At 40.5% G+C, this 17,850-nt stretch overlaps 1 protein-coding gene across 2 annotated transcripts in view; it reads left to right on the plus strand.

Annotated features, from left to right (window-relative positions):
- STK39 (serine/threonine kinase 39) overlaps window positions 1–17,850 on the plus strand; it is a 271,677-nt gene that overhangs the window by 242,022 nt on the left and 11,805 nt on the right. For both annotated transcript variants that reach the window (XM_045559830.1, XM_045559831.1), the window contains exon 17: window positions 15,092–15,156. In XM_045559830.1, coding sequence (XP_045415786.1) covers window positions 15,092–15,156 — 65 coding nt within the window. The remainder of the gene's footprint in view (window positions 1–15,091; window positions 15,157–17,850) is intronic.

Genomic DNA, 17,850 nt, shown 5'->3' on the forward strand with positions numbered 1-17,850 from the left:
GATGGGAATGTATTTGGTAGCAGAGGGAATGCCATCTGAGAACAGCTATTTAGTGAAGACAATTCATATGACAATTCATCTTAAGGATCACTTCTGTGATGTTCTTACCAAGCGTTGGGCTTTTAGAAGCTGCATCAATGGTCTCCCATTTACCACGGTTTATTATTCTTCGTTTTGGGGAGGGACTAGCATTACTGCTAGAGGATGACCCAGGTGATGGTTCTTCTGCTGACTGGGAGTGAGTTGAAAGCCCTGATGCAGTGGATGAAGGATGGAACACCCGTCACCCACCTCCCCTCTTCCCTGGCCAGCCTCTCAGCTGTACCAGCTAACAGCCGTCTGGCTGGAGGAAGAAACGTGACAGTGAGAGCCGTCAGCTGGGAGTGCTGCTCAACCTTGGTCCGTGGGGGCTGAGCGCTGTGGTCTGAGGATTGAGGATGTCTTCAGTACAGCTCTTGGAGTCTCAGGTCACGATTGCTCTCTGTCCCTGTCATTGTGGCCGCCCTTCACATCAAGCATGACCCAGAAGCAAGTGGATAAACTCCCCAATGTCTCACCCCCTTTTTGCTCCATATGCTTTCTAGAGGCATTTTTCTGAATATACAGTCATTTCTTAGGTGGTTTTAAGCATGCTAATGATCTCTCAGGAAGTTTATGTGTAAATTTCTAAAAATGATCATTTCATGTAAACTAAATCGGCTCCATCACCATCTTCTACTCCAGCAACACTTTTTTCCCCTCACATTAACAAGATGAAGCCTTCACCTAAGGAAAAAAGAGGTTCTTTTTTTCTCAAAGCAAGAAAAAAGACATAGAAGCATCCACAACAAAATAATTCTCAAAGCGGCTTTACTTTTCTACAGCTTTAACTGGGATCAGCTGTCAAATTCTTGAGTGTGGAGGTGTTTGAAAAATCTTGGCTGAAAGGCACTAAGATAAAAAAAAAAAAAAGGTGGTATTTTATACTGGGGAGTGTCACCCCCAACTCTTTCTAAAATGTTCATGCTGGAGAGCGTGGAAGGCCTTTGATCGTGTTTCACTCTCTCTTGGTTCACTATTTGAGTCCCCAAAGGGGTCTTCTATATGTACCTCATGACTGCTTTGCAGGAGCAAAATCAGCTTTTAGATAAGACGGAAGTCACACTGGCACCTGCTGTCGGTTATAGGGGAGAGGATCTTATACATAAGGCAGCAGCGTTGTCTCTCAATTCCTGATTCTTACTTTAAGGACCTGCCTTAGAGCAGTATCCATTGTTTTAAGAAGGTAGATATTGATTTGAGAGGCAGCATGCACTACTCTTTTGTATAAGCACCGTTGAGCCAAACTGCCTGTGTTCAAATCCTGCCTCAGTCCCTCACACGTTGTGTGACCCTGGGCAAGTTGCTTCATCTCTCTGTGCCTCAGTTTCCTCTGTAAAATGAACCAAATTCTAGTTCTGACTGCATAGGGTGGCCGTATGATTAAAAGTTGATACATAGAGCATGGTCAATCTCAGTAAATATGTTGTCATTAATCATTAATAATAGTTTTATTTATTCTGAACTGATATTCTAGTTTGTAGAATTTCTCAGTCAAAATGAGGAACTGTCAACTCAGGGACTTGCTCAACAAGTGGTCATTAGCAATCAATGAAATTAAAATCTCATTAAAAGGAACACAGAAAGGCATAGTTATTTGGGGGTTATTTGGAGGTTTCGGTATTCTGTGAGTGGCTTAGTGTGGGGCTGGTCTTTGAGCTTAGTGCAGAATGGTCTTTGTGATGACATCAGGATTTCAGCCAGCTAGGGTTACCTCTGCCATGTCCTTCCTAGGATCTGATGAGAATTTCAGGGCTCATCTCCTTAATAATCTATTTTATTCAGTGTTTGGACAGCCGTGAATGGAAAACATCAATGAAAAAGAGAAATATTATTTTTTTATCTCAGAATTAGCATGTCTTTATTTTTCTTATGAATACTCTGCAGCCTTCCACAGTTAACTTTTCTAAATATGCTCTGTTGCCCTAGAGGTTTCTATGAAGAGGAGTGATGTTATCACAGAGTTAAAAAGCTTCAGTGTATATACATCCTCGTTCTTCTCACAGTTGGCTAATCTGTCTGTTAATCCTCTTTTTAACACCCTAAAAGTATAAGATCACGACAAGCCAGAAAAAAGGGAAGGGAGGGAAGGGTGTCAGTTTTGTAGTGGAGGTATGATGGGGCCAGGAACCACATTGTCTTCACTTGTGCCCAGTCTTTTGAACCATGAATTGACTTTAGTTGCAACTCACGGTTTTTTCATTCAATTTCTTCCAATGGGAAGGAGAAGCCAGAACTGCCCAGAGTTAATGAGATCTTGCTGCCTTAAATAGCCTCAGAATAAGCAGTGCTGACTTGTTCTCTGGGAGGCTACACACCCAGGCACAGTCTGGTTTGCCCTTTTCACTGCTGTCAAACATTCTTCTGATTTTTATTCCTTAGTGCATTATTGATGATCACCCCTAAGTGAGCATCTCTTTCCTGGCTCCTCTTGTGTCTTTCGATTGCCTGTGATACCCCTTAGTACTCAGGCTCATTACTGCACACCGCATGAAGCCCCCCTACGTCTTCCTGCAAATGGCTCCCTTCCCTGAGACAATCAACGGCTTTATTTACATGGATGGCAAACTACCTGCATCTCACGATGACCTCGCGGCGTTCCTTTCTTGTCTGTTCCCTTGCTGGAACTTTGGTTTGTCTCCTTTTGTTTTTTATTCCCCACATCAATGTGACATCGATTCCACTCATTTTTTTTTTTTTACCTGTTTCCTGTCATAAAAGTCTAAACCCATTCATTGTGCTCAGGTATCTAAGGCTGAAAGGCAGCAAATTGGTATGGTCTCTCTTTATTAGGGAAGGAAAGGAAATCGGAAAGTGAAATAGTTTTTTTATTTATTTTTTCTTTATTATTTCAGCATATTATGTGGGGTACAAAAGTTTAGGTTATGTGTATTGCCCTTGCCCTACCCGAGTCAGCTTCAAGCGTGTCCATCCCCCAGACGGTGCTCATCGCACTCATTATGTGTGTATACACCCCTCCCCACCTCCCCCTCCCATCTGCATGACTGCAATGAATGTTACTCCTATATGTGCACTTAGGTGTTGAAAGTGAAATAGTTTCATGATGTTGCCTATACACACAAAGAATTCGTGGTTTCTGACCCCTTTATAAATACAAAACATCTCTGAAAATTTGGTAATCTCCTAGAAGTTCCAACAGCATTGCAAGGACCAAAGCAAAAAATATAGTAGCTATTCCCCGGATTGCTTTGGGTCACAACTTTCAAGGCTAAGAATGATTTAGTCCCCCTCAAGTCCTTAGACACACAGCACATCCTCACTGCAGGCTGTCTTATTTCTCCCGTCATTCCTTTAAGTAATTTCTGATAACAGCAACAATAACAAAAAACCTTTGATAATTATCACAACTGTGGTTGGCATTAAAGGCAGTCAGTGTCCTTGAAGTATATATTTAGGATTATCTCTGCTTCTCCCACCAAAAACAATATTGGAATTTCTAATAAATCAGTTTGTTGTGCAACCTGGTGGTGCTAGCTGTGTACATGTAACAGGTGAGTTCCAATCTAGAGAAATGTCAGCGGGATGAAGACTTAGAAAAGCCATGACTATGGATGCTATCTTTGCTATAAGTATATGGCATACTCATGACTTCCTTTTCCCCCAAAATATTGTATTTTATTTAACGAATAAGGTAGACATGCAGGCCTTTTACAACAGCCAATCTTGGACTGCTAACGTTTTAAATATAAAGTTGTTTTGAAGCTATTGGACTTTTAGGATACTTATTTCCTTAATATACGTTCTTATGGCTTATGGTAGGTGCTGAGTGAATATTTTGATTTTCTAAGGCATGCAAATTAATATTTTTATTTATAGTGATAATAATGTATATGTGGAATCTTTGAGACTGTGCCTTAATATTTAGATAATGACTTTTCCCCCTAAATTATGTCACATATCCATGTATTCAGTAAGGCTAGTGGTTTCATCGAGATGCATTGCCAGGTAATGAAGTTATAACTGGTGTACTGTGGAAATAAGTAATGAAGGAAGACTGGAACTTCCTTCCATAGACGATCTCAAATGTAGGATAAACACTTTCCACTTGATCTTAAATGACATGCAGACAGTCCTTCCTGAAGAAGAAAGGCTGGAGTCAGGAGCCCTGAGATGTCCCTTTTAGCATCAGGACACACTACAAGCTGCTTCTACACTGCTAACTTTATTCACGCACTGTTGTGTGTAACAAACAAATGCACCAACAACAAAGCAGTTCAGAAGCACTTCCACAGAAGGAAAGTTTTTCCCAGTGTTGTTTTTATCTTCTTTGCAATAATAGCTCTTCCTTCTCTGTTACCCTGGTGGTAAGAGAACAATATCAGGGAAAAAAATGAATTCCCTGATAGAGTATTTCTTATCTTTTCAATTATGGCAACTAATATAGTGAGATACAGTAATTTCTTAATTAATGAATCACCTGGAGAAAAAAAGTACATATGGTTAGTTGCATTAAAACCCATACCCCATGCAGGCCAGGTGTCTCAGAATGCATGAGGCAGAGCTGCCTGCATACATGCCTTTCTGGAGAAACAAATCCAGCCCTTAGTTTTTTATTAGAATGTACTTCTTAAAAGCTCATTGGTGTCAAAAGGGTTTAATGCAAAATAAAAAGGGTTACTGATCAAGAAAATAAATAAACAGTTGTAGACTTGTGCCATACAACAAATATCAGGACCTCTATAACATGACTATGCAAACTACTTCTCTGTAAACTAGCAAGACTGGTCAGGCTTTAATTTTATGATTTGTGTGTGTGTGCGTGTATGCACGCACACCCTAGACCTGGTCAGACACATATTTTATGTTTACTAACCTCTGATTTCACAATGACTTTACCAACTGGTGGCTTAACAGCTTTCTGCATCCTGTAGGCTGCCCAGTGGGTCCCAGTACAACTAGCCAGTACCTCACGTTTCTGGCAGAGGCATCGGCATTGAATATTTCTCCTACCATGGCCCTCGCCAGAAGCAGTCAGCTGCCCCTTGCTCTCCCCGCCCCCTCATGCTATCAGCAAGGCCTCTGCCTGCTGTCCCTAAGGAGAGATGAGAGTTACCTTGCATCAGGAAAGGGGGATGGTGGCTGCAGCTTCTTCTTGGGGGGGGCGGGGGGAGTGGGGAGAAGGTTATCAAGATGATCTTTCAGATTTAATCATGTGTTAAAATGAGACCTTTGTTCAGTGCAATTTCGTCTGATGCTCTACTAGATAAGATTGAAGCTGGAGGTGCAAAGTAAAAGCCTGCCAAACCTTTCCCAGCTTATTTTCTTATAGCAACTTATGATAATTTATTAAAAATTTAAAATATAGGACAGATGTTAAATGAAATACAACCCTGGGACAAGAAGCTTTTTAATGAAGTATTTGACTTTTGTATTCCATAAGTTATTTTCACATTCCTATAGTTCCTCTCTTATTCCATCACTGATTGTGAAGTTTCTGCAAAAAGTTCTCCATAAAATATTTTCCCTTGTTTTTAGGGAAACTATACAACACACTCAGCCAGTTTTCTTACGCTTGATCCAAACCAATTCATCAAGAATGGTGGAAGGAGGAGAGGTAGGATAATATTATTCGGGCAAAGGTCTAAAATAGTGCTGCTCCAAGTGTGAGCGACACACTGGCTTGTGCCACAGGGTGAGCCAACTGCACCATTAAGCACATCGTGTAATTCAGGGGCCATTCCCCCCACCAGTAGCATGACTTTCTCAATGAAGGAAGCAAAGGTTGATTTACATTCTGGTACCTATTCCATACCTCACTTGGACCTGTAACAAATATTTTGGCAACAGACTACCTTGAGTTTCACTGTTCTAAGGTACAAGGAAGGTGATTTTCCAAAGTCTCATACTAAATATTATAAACAGGATCAGATTTCAAGTCCTTTAATTTTTAGGCTGTGACCTAGAGTGAGGTCTTAGTTAACCCATGAATTGATTGATTTCTTATTATTAAAGAAGTGAATTGTTCAGTCTTACTCTATACCTTATATAGGTCGCTAAACCCTTACTTTAAAAGCTTTGGAATATATTGCAAATTTTTAAAAAAATGACCCAAGAAATGAAGATAAAATAGATGTTGTTCTCTGGGGCGGTGCCAAATCATGTAAACAAAGGCTTAGCTGTCTCCTGGTCCATGTGACTGCCACATGTGTGGGAAAGGCTTCTGTCTGGAAGGCGGCCACCGTGTGCTGGGCTCACACTCCTTCAGATTTCTCCGGGCTTTGTGCTGATGCCAGATGGCCCTGCCTCAGTTCGCTGCATTGGCCCATAATTTAGGTAGCATTCCTTATATCAGTGTATTTACTGTCTCATTAATTTTAACTTTTCCAAAGCTTTTTCCAGTCCAAAGCCACTAGGTTAAATCTCAAGCTGTGTCCTATTAACATATGACTATTGAGAAACCTCTCTATAAAACAGATCAAGGTAAAGTGAAAATGATGATAAGAAAAAGTTGCTCCTATAAACTTAAATGTTGCTTTTCATTTTCCTTTGGCATAGTTCCTCTGACTGATGAAAACTTTTTTGCAATTCGTATGATTTGACAAGGTTGTAAAGATAGCTGAAAGCTTATTTCTGTGTTTTTGTTTTTAATCAAACATGCATTGAAAGAGACACAAACTATTTCTAGTCTTGGACGTAGAATATTTGGCCTGTTGTTTTAATTTGTAGTATTGCTGCATGTGAGTCTTCCTCTCAGCAATGGTTGTGAGATTGTCATTAGAATCCCAGAGTGTGTTTTGCCTTCATGCCGTATATACATATCGTCTTTTCAGTAATTCCAGAATGTGCTCACAGACGTAAGACTCTTCCCTTGGAATCTAGACATCTAGTATAATGAAGACTTTCTTGCTGTAGAGACAACAAAGAGCTGAGAAGACTTTTCTTTGTGTCTCTAGAAATGAAAGTTGGATGCACCTCCTGTGTCATGTCTCTTCTGCCTTCCACGATGTGATTGTTTCCTTCTTTGTTTAATTGCATTCAAACTCATGACCTACACATTTAAAATCCATAGGGAAAGGCAGTTGAGATTTCTGAACTGTTACAGGAAGCTCTAGGAGATTTTCCAGAATGTGGACGGGTGCTGCTTGAGCTATGTCTGATACATATATATATATACATATATGTATATGTTTTATTAATTTGTTTAGAAGATCTGACAATCACTCTCTGAACATCTTACCCCTCAGATTAAGGAAAACCTATGTTTCCTTAACAAAGGCTTTTGTTTCTTTTTAGAAAGAGCCTTCTGCTTAATCCAGCAAAACCATACTTGCATTTATAGAAATTCTTGAGACTTTTATTGTCAGAAAGTAGCCCTAAAAAGACTTCACCAACTATGCACATGAAAAGATGCTCTATTAGGGAAATGCAAATTAAAACCACAACAGGATACCGCTATGGATTTATTAGAAAGGCTAAAACTAAAGACTGACCATACTAAATGTTGGTGAGTGTATAAGTTTTAGTATATGGAACTCTCATACGGTGCTGGTGGGAATATAAAAATGGTACAATCACCCTGGAAAACATTTTGGCAGCTTCTTAAAAAACTAAAAATATGATACTTCTATCCATGTGATCTAGCCATTCCACTCCTAGGTATCTACCTAAACAAAAAGAAAATATATATCAAAGACTTACACATGAATGTTGATATCGGCTTTATTTGTAACAACAAAACTCAGAAAAGCCCCAAATATCCATCAAGAGGTGGTAAATATATAAACAAACTGTGCTGTATCATGCAATGGAATACCACTTAGCAATAAAAAGGAATGAATTATTGATCATGCTACAACATGGATGGATTTCAAAATAATTGTGATATGTGAGAGAAGCCAGACAAAATGAGTACATACTATATGGTTCTACTTTTAGAAAATGCAGACTAATTATATTGACAGAAAACAGATCAGTGGTTTCCTTGAGAAAGCGAGAGGGTCAGGGAGGGGAAGGTGGGAGGAATGAGGGTGATGGATATGTTTATTATCTTCATTGTGGTGATCATTTCACAAGCGTCTACATATGTCAGAACTTATATTGGATACTTGAAATATGTGCAGGTCATAGTATGTCAATTATACTTCAATAAGACTGTTATAGAACAACAAATGAAAGGCTTCAACTCTAAACTGCTTACATTAGTATGAGAAAAGATGTTATTATTTAGAGTGACTGTTAAGATTTTAAAGGACGTGGCCCCACTGAGAATCTGGTAAAAGTTGTACACCGCCTGCCTAGAAATGTGCACACACAGTTTTGCCTGCAATTTAGAGAGTTCCAAGACTGAAAACCCCAGGTTAAGCCACCTATAGAATTCTTCATGTTTTTCAAAGAAACAAAGCACTTTTGAACAGCTATGGCTTCCAAGCAACAATCCCCTTTGTTTTTCCAAAGCAAGTAAATTAATTCTTACCTTCATCTGAGGTGAATTTTGGGTATTCTTGGAAAGCATGATTTAAAGTTTAGCCATTTTTCATATAGTATTTTTATTTTTTCTACTTCCTTCATCCTCATTCTGAAGAGGAATTATAATAAACTATAAACTTACTGGTATATCACCTCTACCAGCTAAATGAGGCTACAATTTTATTAATTACACCATTTCATTGCTTTCAAAATGAGCAATAATAACAAAATGATTATTGGACACTTCCATTAGCACACTGCCAGCTAGTTCATAAAACTCTACCTTAAATACATGAAAGGAAATTCAGGATCAAAATATCAATTTTATGATTATATTTTAAAGGACAGATTCAGTACCAGCCAGTTTTGCTATGACAAACTCTCTCAGACATTTGCACTACACCCAAGATAATACTAATAAACCGGAATTTACCCAAACTGTAAGGAGAATGGCAGGTGTATTTCTGTGTGTCTCTATTTCCCATAAATCCCTTCCTCCTGTATGTTAATAAGACTAATACTCAAGTCTCTTTGACATTTTGGTCCCAAAGGCTGCTTGCTCATAGGACCTGTAACATTCTTAGAATCTCTTCTAACTACTCTTTTTTTCTCACTATCCAGAATTCTAATTCTGAGTGAAATGCAAAGAAAAATTGCCTGTAATATACTCATTCATTTTAATTATCATTTGCACTGTCTTATAAATTTGATAATGGGGAATGTCTTCGAAGGTGCATATACTGTCCTCATCCATGGGCAGAGTCCTAGAGTTTCCTGGGAAAAAGATTCAGAGGCCCAGATTTGTATGAAGGTAATTTCTTGAGGAGTTGCTTTCAGGATCAGTATCTGTGAGGGAATAAAGGACACAGAATTTAGCAGATGGAGGAATTGTGTTTCCACTGCAGCAAGGCCTCCCCCAGCAAAGGGAGGATTGGAGCTGAGATGTCCGGCCTTAAAGAGACTCTCACGACCAGCCATTGAATGCAGACTGCTTTTGGGGAGAGGGCCTGACCTTGGCCGAAACAGCTGTCTGTGGCCGAGGGGAATTCCCAAAGGACTAAGCTGAGAGCTGTCAGCCACCAATAATGCCAGCACGTGGGAGAACAGTTGCCTCCCTCCTGCAGAGAAGGTCTGGCGGCACACCACAGTGTCCACTGCAGTCCACCGCCTGGGAATCCGGCTTGGCTGGTCTCTTTCCCTGGGCGAAAGTCAGTGGTGTGAGTTACAGCCCCTGCCGCCGCAGCACTGATACTCATCGTCTCCTTCCTCCACTGTCCTTCCTAGGTATCCTCTGCTAGCCTCAGGGATTTGCCTGGTGGCAGGGCTGAGGGTGGGAGTGGCCTAGATTACCCTCTCTGAAAACATGGCATGAAAAAGTGCCAGTCTTTAAAATCACTGTTGCCTAGGATATGATACCTAGTATTCATGTGAGATGGGAAGACAAATGAGACTATTGCTTAGGAGACACATTTGTAGAAATTTTTAAAAAATATGAATAATTCTTCTCTCAAAGAGTTAACCTGGGGTTTTGGAGTCTTGCAACCTTCCAAATCTATGAAAACTTTCATATGCACGTTTCTGGGGAGAGTGCCTAGAGGATATTTACCAACTACAGGGCACTAGACATTGTGCTGGACACTGGTGTCACAAAGATTCATTTGTCCTTTTATTCATGTATTCAGCACCTATTGACACTCCTCTGTGTCAGGCACTGGGAACACAGCAGTGAACAAGACAGATCATGTTCCTGCACCCACTGGAGCTTATGTTCTCCGTATATGGGGGTAGGTGAAAGGCCACATCCAAAAACAGTTTATATATATATAGCATGTCGGGGATGATCAGTGCTATGAGAAAGAAAAATTCTGGGTAAAGAGATAAGACTCTGGGGTGGGGGGTGTTAAGAGGGTAGCCAGGGACATTTGAGCAGAAACGGGAAGAAAGTGAGGGAGGCTGTCATGGAGGAACATCCCTGGCAGAGGGAGAGGGTCTCTGCAGGTAGAGAGGTTCTCGTGGGAGCCTGCTCTAAATCCTCCAGGGCTGGCGCAGGACCAGCGAGGGAGAGATGGCGGGGTGGGGGGTGGGGGGGTAGGTCAGAGATGGTATGGGAGGCCTGATCCGGAGCGGTTTGTAGACCACTGCAGGCGCCATGGCTTTTACTCTGAGATGGGAAGGCCAGCAGAGGGTTTCTAACAGAGAAGGCACGTGGTCCGACTGTGTGTTGGAAGGTCCCCTGGTGCTGGGGGGAGGCTGAACTGTTGTGGGGTGACCACAGGCTCTGGAACAAGTCCAGAGGAGAGATGGCAGTGGCCTCACTTGGGGGGAGCAATGGGGGGGGGTGAAATACCAGTTTCTGGGTATGTGTCTATATTTCAAAGACAAACCTTTTACAAAGATAAGTACAATAAGATTTTGTCTTGGTTATCAAAGAGTTTAAATCTGGTGGGGAAAGCAGATCTGTGATGGATTATTTCGGCACGTGATGATAAGAGCAGTGGTAGAGATCTGGAGGAGCGTGGGGTTATGGGGATTCGGGGTAGGAAATGGCAGAAGATAAACTGGAGAGGTAGGTCCAGACCATGGAGGGTCTCACTGACCACGTTAAAAATGTGGACTTTATCCTGAAGTTGATGGGAACAGTTAAATGGTTTTACCTAAGGAGGCAGCACATTCCGATTGTTGACCTAGCTTCTCTTTGTGAGCGTGAGAAAGAGGACTCTGAGGAGTTCAGACTGCAGGCAGGAAAACCAGATAAGATATTGCAGTTATCCAGGGCAGAGATTAACAATTTATTAATCACTTGCTATACATCGAGTGCTATTCTAAGCATTTTATGTGTATTAACTCAAGCCTTAAACTCCATCAGGTAGACACTATTAATATCTACATTTCTCCCAAGCATAGCCTTGAATACAAAGAGGCTAAATCAATTTGCCCCAGTTCAGGGAGATCACGCAGCTCTGAGCAGGAGTAAGACTTGAACCCAGGCACTCAGGCTCGAGAATTGAGATTCTTCCACACTGTGCTACAGAGCATCTCATGAAGATGACAGCCTGGATATTTAGGGAAAATAATGGAGTGAATCTCTTATTCTGTCCCAAACAGAATTGTTAATTAGCCATAATTTGGCATTAGTGTTAATAGCAGCATCTGTAAGAAACCTACACTCATATTATCTCCTTTTCTTCTTACTGAGAGCTTGGACTATCTCTTTGCAATCTCATGCTGCCTTTCTCTATCAGTCTATTCAGAATGTCTCTTTGGATAAAACAGTATTTTGTTGTCATCACCTTGTCAGGTAACCCAAACCATGCTTTTGTCTAATCTTAGAATTTCTTACTATTGGAAGTAGCACATCAGATTCAGCGTTCATTAGTTTTCTTTTCCCCCACAGCTTGTGTTGGGGAATAGCTCAAATTAAATGAATTAGCTTACTGCCACCAGAACATCAGAGCTATATGAGTTTGTTGTGAAATAAACTGGTATCTGGGGAGAGAAGTGTATCTTTTGACTAATTACTCAGAATACAAACACAGACAGTAAATAATCATTATATAACTGTTACTTTTCTTACTGTCAAAACATGGAGAAATAAGTAGTACAAGGAATTTATAGAGAAAACAATGTCTGGAGAATGCCTGACTTAGTTTGCCAAAAAAATGTTGGCCCTGCTGCCTTGCCTCTGATAGATTACCCCCAGGACGATCTAATTCCTTCTCTGTTTAGATTCACGGAGGTCTTGAGCATCAACGTCTTTTCCATGTGGTTGTTAATGATACTGTTATAGTTTCATAAAGCACAATGCTTACCATACCTTAGGCCAAATGTTAGCCAAAAAAGCAAATAGAAACCTCCAGCCCTGACAGGTATTCAAGCCTTAAGTGTGATATAGGGAAATAAAAAATAGCAAAAAACAACAACAACAACAACAACAAAAAGATTGCTCACACAAAGATATCTTGATCTTGTAGCCCTGGTGATAGGGCTAGAGGGCCACGGTCCATGGGGCCTCAGTGAATATTATTGGTGTCCCTATTTGCCCAAGTGACAGATAAAGACAGTGGCTGGGAAGGAGAGGGACAAACTCAAGATAGCAGAGTCTGCAGCAAAAAGGAGGGGAATGAGTTTTACATGGGGAAACCAGGAGGGAATGGAGATGCGTTGATGGCCACTGAGTGAGCAGGATTCAGGAGCCCTATTTTGGGAAGTAGAGTACCCTAAAACACAAAGTTCAGTGTTGTCAGCACATGCCCAGGCAGCTCTAAAGTAACAGCCAGCCCTACCCAGCCCTTCTTTCTCAGCTCACGTTCCAGGTAAGGAGCATTTTTATTTTTGAAATCCAGGTGCACAGTCAGGAGAAGGGAGAAAACAGTGACACCCATCTTTTTAATGAGCATTGCTACTGGAAGGGAAATTAGCATCAACCCTGAATTTTATGTGATGTCAGTTAAATGAAGGTGTTTTATAGCACTTTACAACAAATTAGAATCAACTAAATTGAAAATAAGCCTGGCAGCTGGGATAAGCAATCAGGTAAGTGGCCAGTTTTGCTATTTTTGCTTTGAGCTGAAGACAGAATTTGAATTTTTAATGTCCCAGAGGTGTGAGATTCACAATTGGGGAACATGGTTTCTAGGATGATTGTTTAAGATGCAAACAGCTCAATCTTGCCCTCCAGTCTACAGCTTGCTTAGCGCGTTCCCTGGAAATCGGGCCTGGTGTATGTGCCTGTACACCACGGAGAGGGCTGCGAATCGGCGTAGGACAGAGCTCTGCTTTTGGCTGAACGTCAGAGAGCAGACTGGAAATAGATGACCCAGAACAAGGCAGTAAATCATCCACATTAACCAAGAAACTCTAATGAAAGGACTGAAATTCATATGAAGAATTTATGGCCTCTCATGAAATCAGCCCAAATCAGAGGAACTATTAGAATGCTTTTATGTTTTAAGAAAATGGGTACTGTGTTCAGTGGCTGCAATTTGCATATAGTCAGAATGCCCCGACCTGGCAAACGCTGGCTTTGGTGGGCAGGGTTTTTGCAGCAGAGCTTTGTACTCCACGAGCCAGTGTTTCTTTCATGAATACTAGCTGATTTTAGTATCTTAAATATGTTCAGGAAACTGTTGAAAGGCCAAAAGGAGCTTGGCAATGAAAGCTGTTCTAGGATTGGTGGCCTGGGAGGTACCTGATATGTGTGTGCTTATGTGGGCAGAAAATAGGGAGAAAAAGCTGAGAGGGGAGAGGGTGTTGGTAAAAATGAAACTGCAGATTGCTCAGAATGGAAGTATTTAAAAGGGCAACAAATGGAGATAAAATGATGCTTGTAATTATGGTTTATAAAGAGAAATAGGCCATATTGAGTATATAATTTTCACTTTTTCTCCTCTGCAGCTGAGGGATTAAATGAAGTAAACTAATCTACAGAAAATCCATGTATAATATCTAGGTTGTTTTCAGTAAACCTTAGAGAAAAATAAAATCTTCACAGATTTCTTCCTGCTGTCTGCTTACAAACTTTCTGCTTGAAACACTGTTCTCAAGATATTTATTTATATGTTTACTATTTTCTCTTGGAATGTTTTATCTTAAAAAGTCCAGATAACTTTTCAGTATCTAATTATTTAAGTAGCAGATAATTTTTTGCTCCTGAAAAAGAAAAATGTCAAACAGGACATTCTCCCCTAATTTCTTCAGTAGTAACTTCTTCCCTAACCAATAGCCAGCCCTTACTTGACTTTCAGTACTTTCTACTTTAAGGTTTGAATATGGAAAAAGTAAAGTTTTAAATTTCCATCATTACCTTTTGATAATTCTATTCATAAATAGTACCCTAAGTCAGAGGGCTGGGCAGGAAAAGCTGACTTCTCTACTGGGGTCTTGAATATATCTTGACACCATGGAGCCAGACCTCTGGTGAATCCTGAGATCTGTCTGAAAGCATCTCTTCAATTCTGAGCTCCAAACCGACAGCCGCTAGTTCTTGACCATGTTCAGCCAACTTGGGTTATTATTCAAGGTGGCACTTCACCGGCTTAACAGATCACTGTGCTCTGAAAGCATTAAAACATGTGCCTGAGTCATAGAGTGTATTTTGTTGCTTTGATAAAAAATAGGTTCAGAGAATTGAGTGAATTTATAGGACAGGAGTTCAAATGTGCTGACCTTTTATTCCCAGAGAGTTTTTTGCAGTACCTCTCCTCTTTGTTTTGTACTGCCCTCTCCTGGCTAATAAATTTCCTAGTAATGAGTATTTAGGAAAAAACCAAGCAGTGGAAACACTGGGACTGTACAATTTCCACTTTCCATTAAAAAGTAATTTCAAATTTTACTATGTGAAATGTGGGGTTAACGTATACTGATTAATTCAAATGTGCATAGATCCAAGGTTGTTGAAATGATATCAATTGTTGTAGAAAATACCTATATGAGAGTAATTTGGTCATTTATATGGACTTTGCAATGTCTGTGAAGGAAATGATTTTGCAGTTTATTGCATCATTAGTCAAGTTTTCTGAATCATTGATGTGATCCAGTGTTATTGGAAATAAATCTGACGCTTTATCTCCATGTTTGTATTTTACAGTGGCTGCTAATTTACAGAAGATCGTAGATGATCCCAAAGCTTTAAAAACATTGACATTTAAGTTGGTAAGTGGAAAGTTATGGAAAGATGGTAATATTTTGCCAGGCTGTGCCAGTGAGAATAATAATACAGTTTCATAATCTACCCTGGAATTTGATCGTTATTGTTTTCTTTTGGGATCAATTTTTGCACCCATCACTTGCCTCTGCAACGTTTTGGAACATTTTCTGATCATGACTGGAAATTTCCTCTTCCATCAGCATAGCTCGTTCTTTTACTGTCACATCTTTGTCTAAGAGTGGCCATTTGAGACTCTTCTGGTTTGCGTGGCAACTTGACCGTACAGATGCAATTAAACTGAATTCAAAGCAGCATTCTTTTTTAAAAAAAAATTTCAAGATACTAAGGGGTACAGATGTTTCTGTTACAACGAGACCTTTTATGATGCTTAAGTCAGGGCTTCACAACAACATTCTTAATAAAGCTGTCCTGAAGCAAAAGCCAAGGGGTTCTAACTTTTTAAGACTAGAGGCTGATTGTTGTAGAAGTGGTTTAAGTAATTGGAAGTAATTGTAGAACAGCTCGCCCAAGGCTGGAGAACAAAGGCATCATAATGTTTTACCTCCATATTTCCAATCACAGTAACAGATTTTTGTAGACAGGAGAGAATCCAACAGTTTTTTTTTGCACCAGTAGATTTTGAACTTAAGTTCTGGAACAGAGATAAAGAATACTAGACGTTCTGGGGTCATCGTGAAGGTGATGGTCGTGGCTGGAAATGGAGAGAAGTCCAGATAGTCAAAAGTGACTATTTTCCTGAAAGTTTTATAGCAAACAGTACATTAAGGTCTACCAAGTGGCTCTTTGTAAAATTATAAATTAATCTTATCAAGGGCCGGTTAGAATGCCACAAGCAATTTAAGATCTCCATGACCAACACTTTGCTATGTACAATCGATGATCTGTCTTTTTTATTTGTCATGAAAAGTAAATGGAAAATGTGTGTGGCCAAAAGTGCTAAATGACTAGTTACAGTAAATGTGAGCCTGGTGCTAATTAGCTTTCCGGGTCTTGCTTCTCATCTGATTTCAGATAGCTCGGCTGTGTGATAAAAGAAAAGCACAAAGGTTTTCACGCAAACAATATATCTGAAGAAATTCTTTGTGTTTGATAAGCAAAGAATATTTTATTCAGACATAGAGTCCTAGATGAACAAATTGGAAAATTCCTCTTCCGGTTTGGGACTGCACTGTCTCCTCTGTTTTGTTTCTAATTCCCCCCGGTTCTGTAAACGCGTGTCATTTCTGCGAGAGTATATTGATGAGAAAATGGCATCCTGTGTCAGCACTGCAAGCCAATATAAATGCCCTTTTATTCATTTTGTATACCATCACCAGGACATTTTCCTAATATTGAATATACAAACAGAGATGAGAGTATAAAACTTTCATGCTGGATTATTCTTGTCTCTAAATTTACTTTCTTATGAAAGAGGAATAAGTAACCCTGGCCCTTTCCTGTTATTGAAGATTTTTGTAAAAACAGCTACTATACTGTTAAGATCTCCAGGTAAATAGGAAGAATAATATAAAACTCTCCCTCATCTCCTACCCCAGTTCACTTACATGTTTCCTAGATTCCCTCTTGATTCTGTCCCCTTCTCTGCATGTCCGCTTTCAGCACGCTAGCAGAGTCCTCTCATCTTCAGAAACTGATGGTCCAGGGGACAGTTTGCCACCTCCCGGCTCTGCCTACCCCTCTGTGGCTACCGCTGGAGTAATCCTTCTACAATTCCAAAGTGCCCTGTGGGCTTCTAAACCCCACCCCCCGGACATGGCTCATGCAGCCTCCCTGGCCCAGCCTCCCTCTAGCTCTCCTGCCTTACCTTTACCTGTGGCGGCAGGTGCATTTCACGTCTGGGGACCGCAAGGCTCTCTGGGGTTAACTTGCCCAGGATCACACGGTGGAAGCTGTGAATACAACTCTGGTCTAGCCTCAGAGCCCATACTCTCAACAACTACTCATTCATAGAGGCAGGCCCCTGCAGCCTGACAGTTGTGCAGTTTTCTGTCTTTGCAGATTCATCCTTCTGGATGACTGGATCCATTTACACTGGCCGAGACTGAATGTCGTGTACTTAGGCAGATTGAGCAGTGGTGGCCTGTCCGTCTGGCACAGGAGTGCCCTGGAAGCGAGTCTATACGTGGTTTCCTTCCCACTAGCGCTTGAGAATATAGTCATGTGGTGTTCTCAGTAAATGGAAGTTAACGGTGGTTTTCTCCCAAAGATAGTTAAATATGTTAAATATTAAAAAACCTCACTTCTGTCACTTAACTCTCCATCCAGCCCTCATTAAACCTTGCGAGGGTTTCTTTGTTGCCAGCCCATTTGAGATCCACTTGACAGAGCTAATTTGAACAGATTTTTGGCCTAATCTTCTGCAGGACACTAACATCCTGATAAAACCGCAGAGATTCAAATGCATTTTCCTTCATTCATCAATTTGGTTATTTTATTGAGGAATAAAAGATGAAAGTATTGCAGCAGCATTTTTCCTCATAAGCCGCTGCTGCTCATGGTCCTTTTATCTCTTTGGTATTTATCATTATTTTAATCTCAGTGCTTTCATTGCTTTCTAAAGGCGAGTGTCAGGGGCCTGACAATTGTCTAAAGAACTGCAGGATCAAGATACTGTGGTTCTTTTACCTCGCCGCACAGTGGTTTCACTCAGGGGACTGTGGGGTCCTTTAAAAAATTGC

This window comes from Lemur catta, chromosome 8 (genome assembly GCF_020740605.2).
Source record: "Lemur catta isolate mLemCat1 chromosome 8, mLemCat1.pri, whole genome shotgun sequence".
Taxonomy (NCBI): Eukaryota; Metazoa; Chordata; class Mammalia; order Primates; family Lemuridae; genus Lemur; species Lemur catta.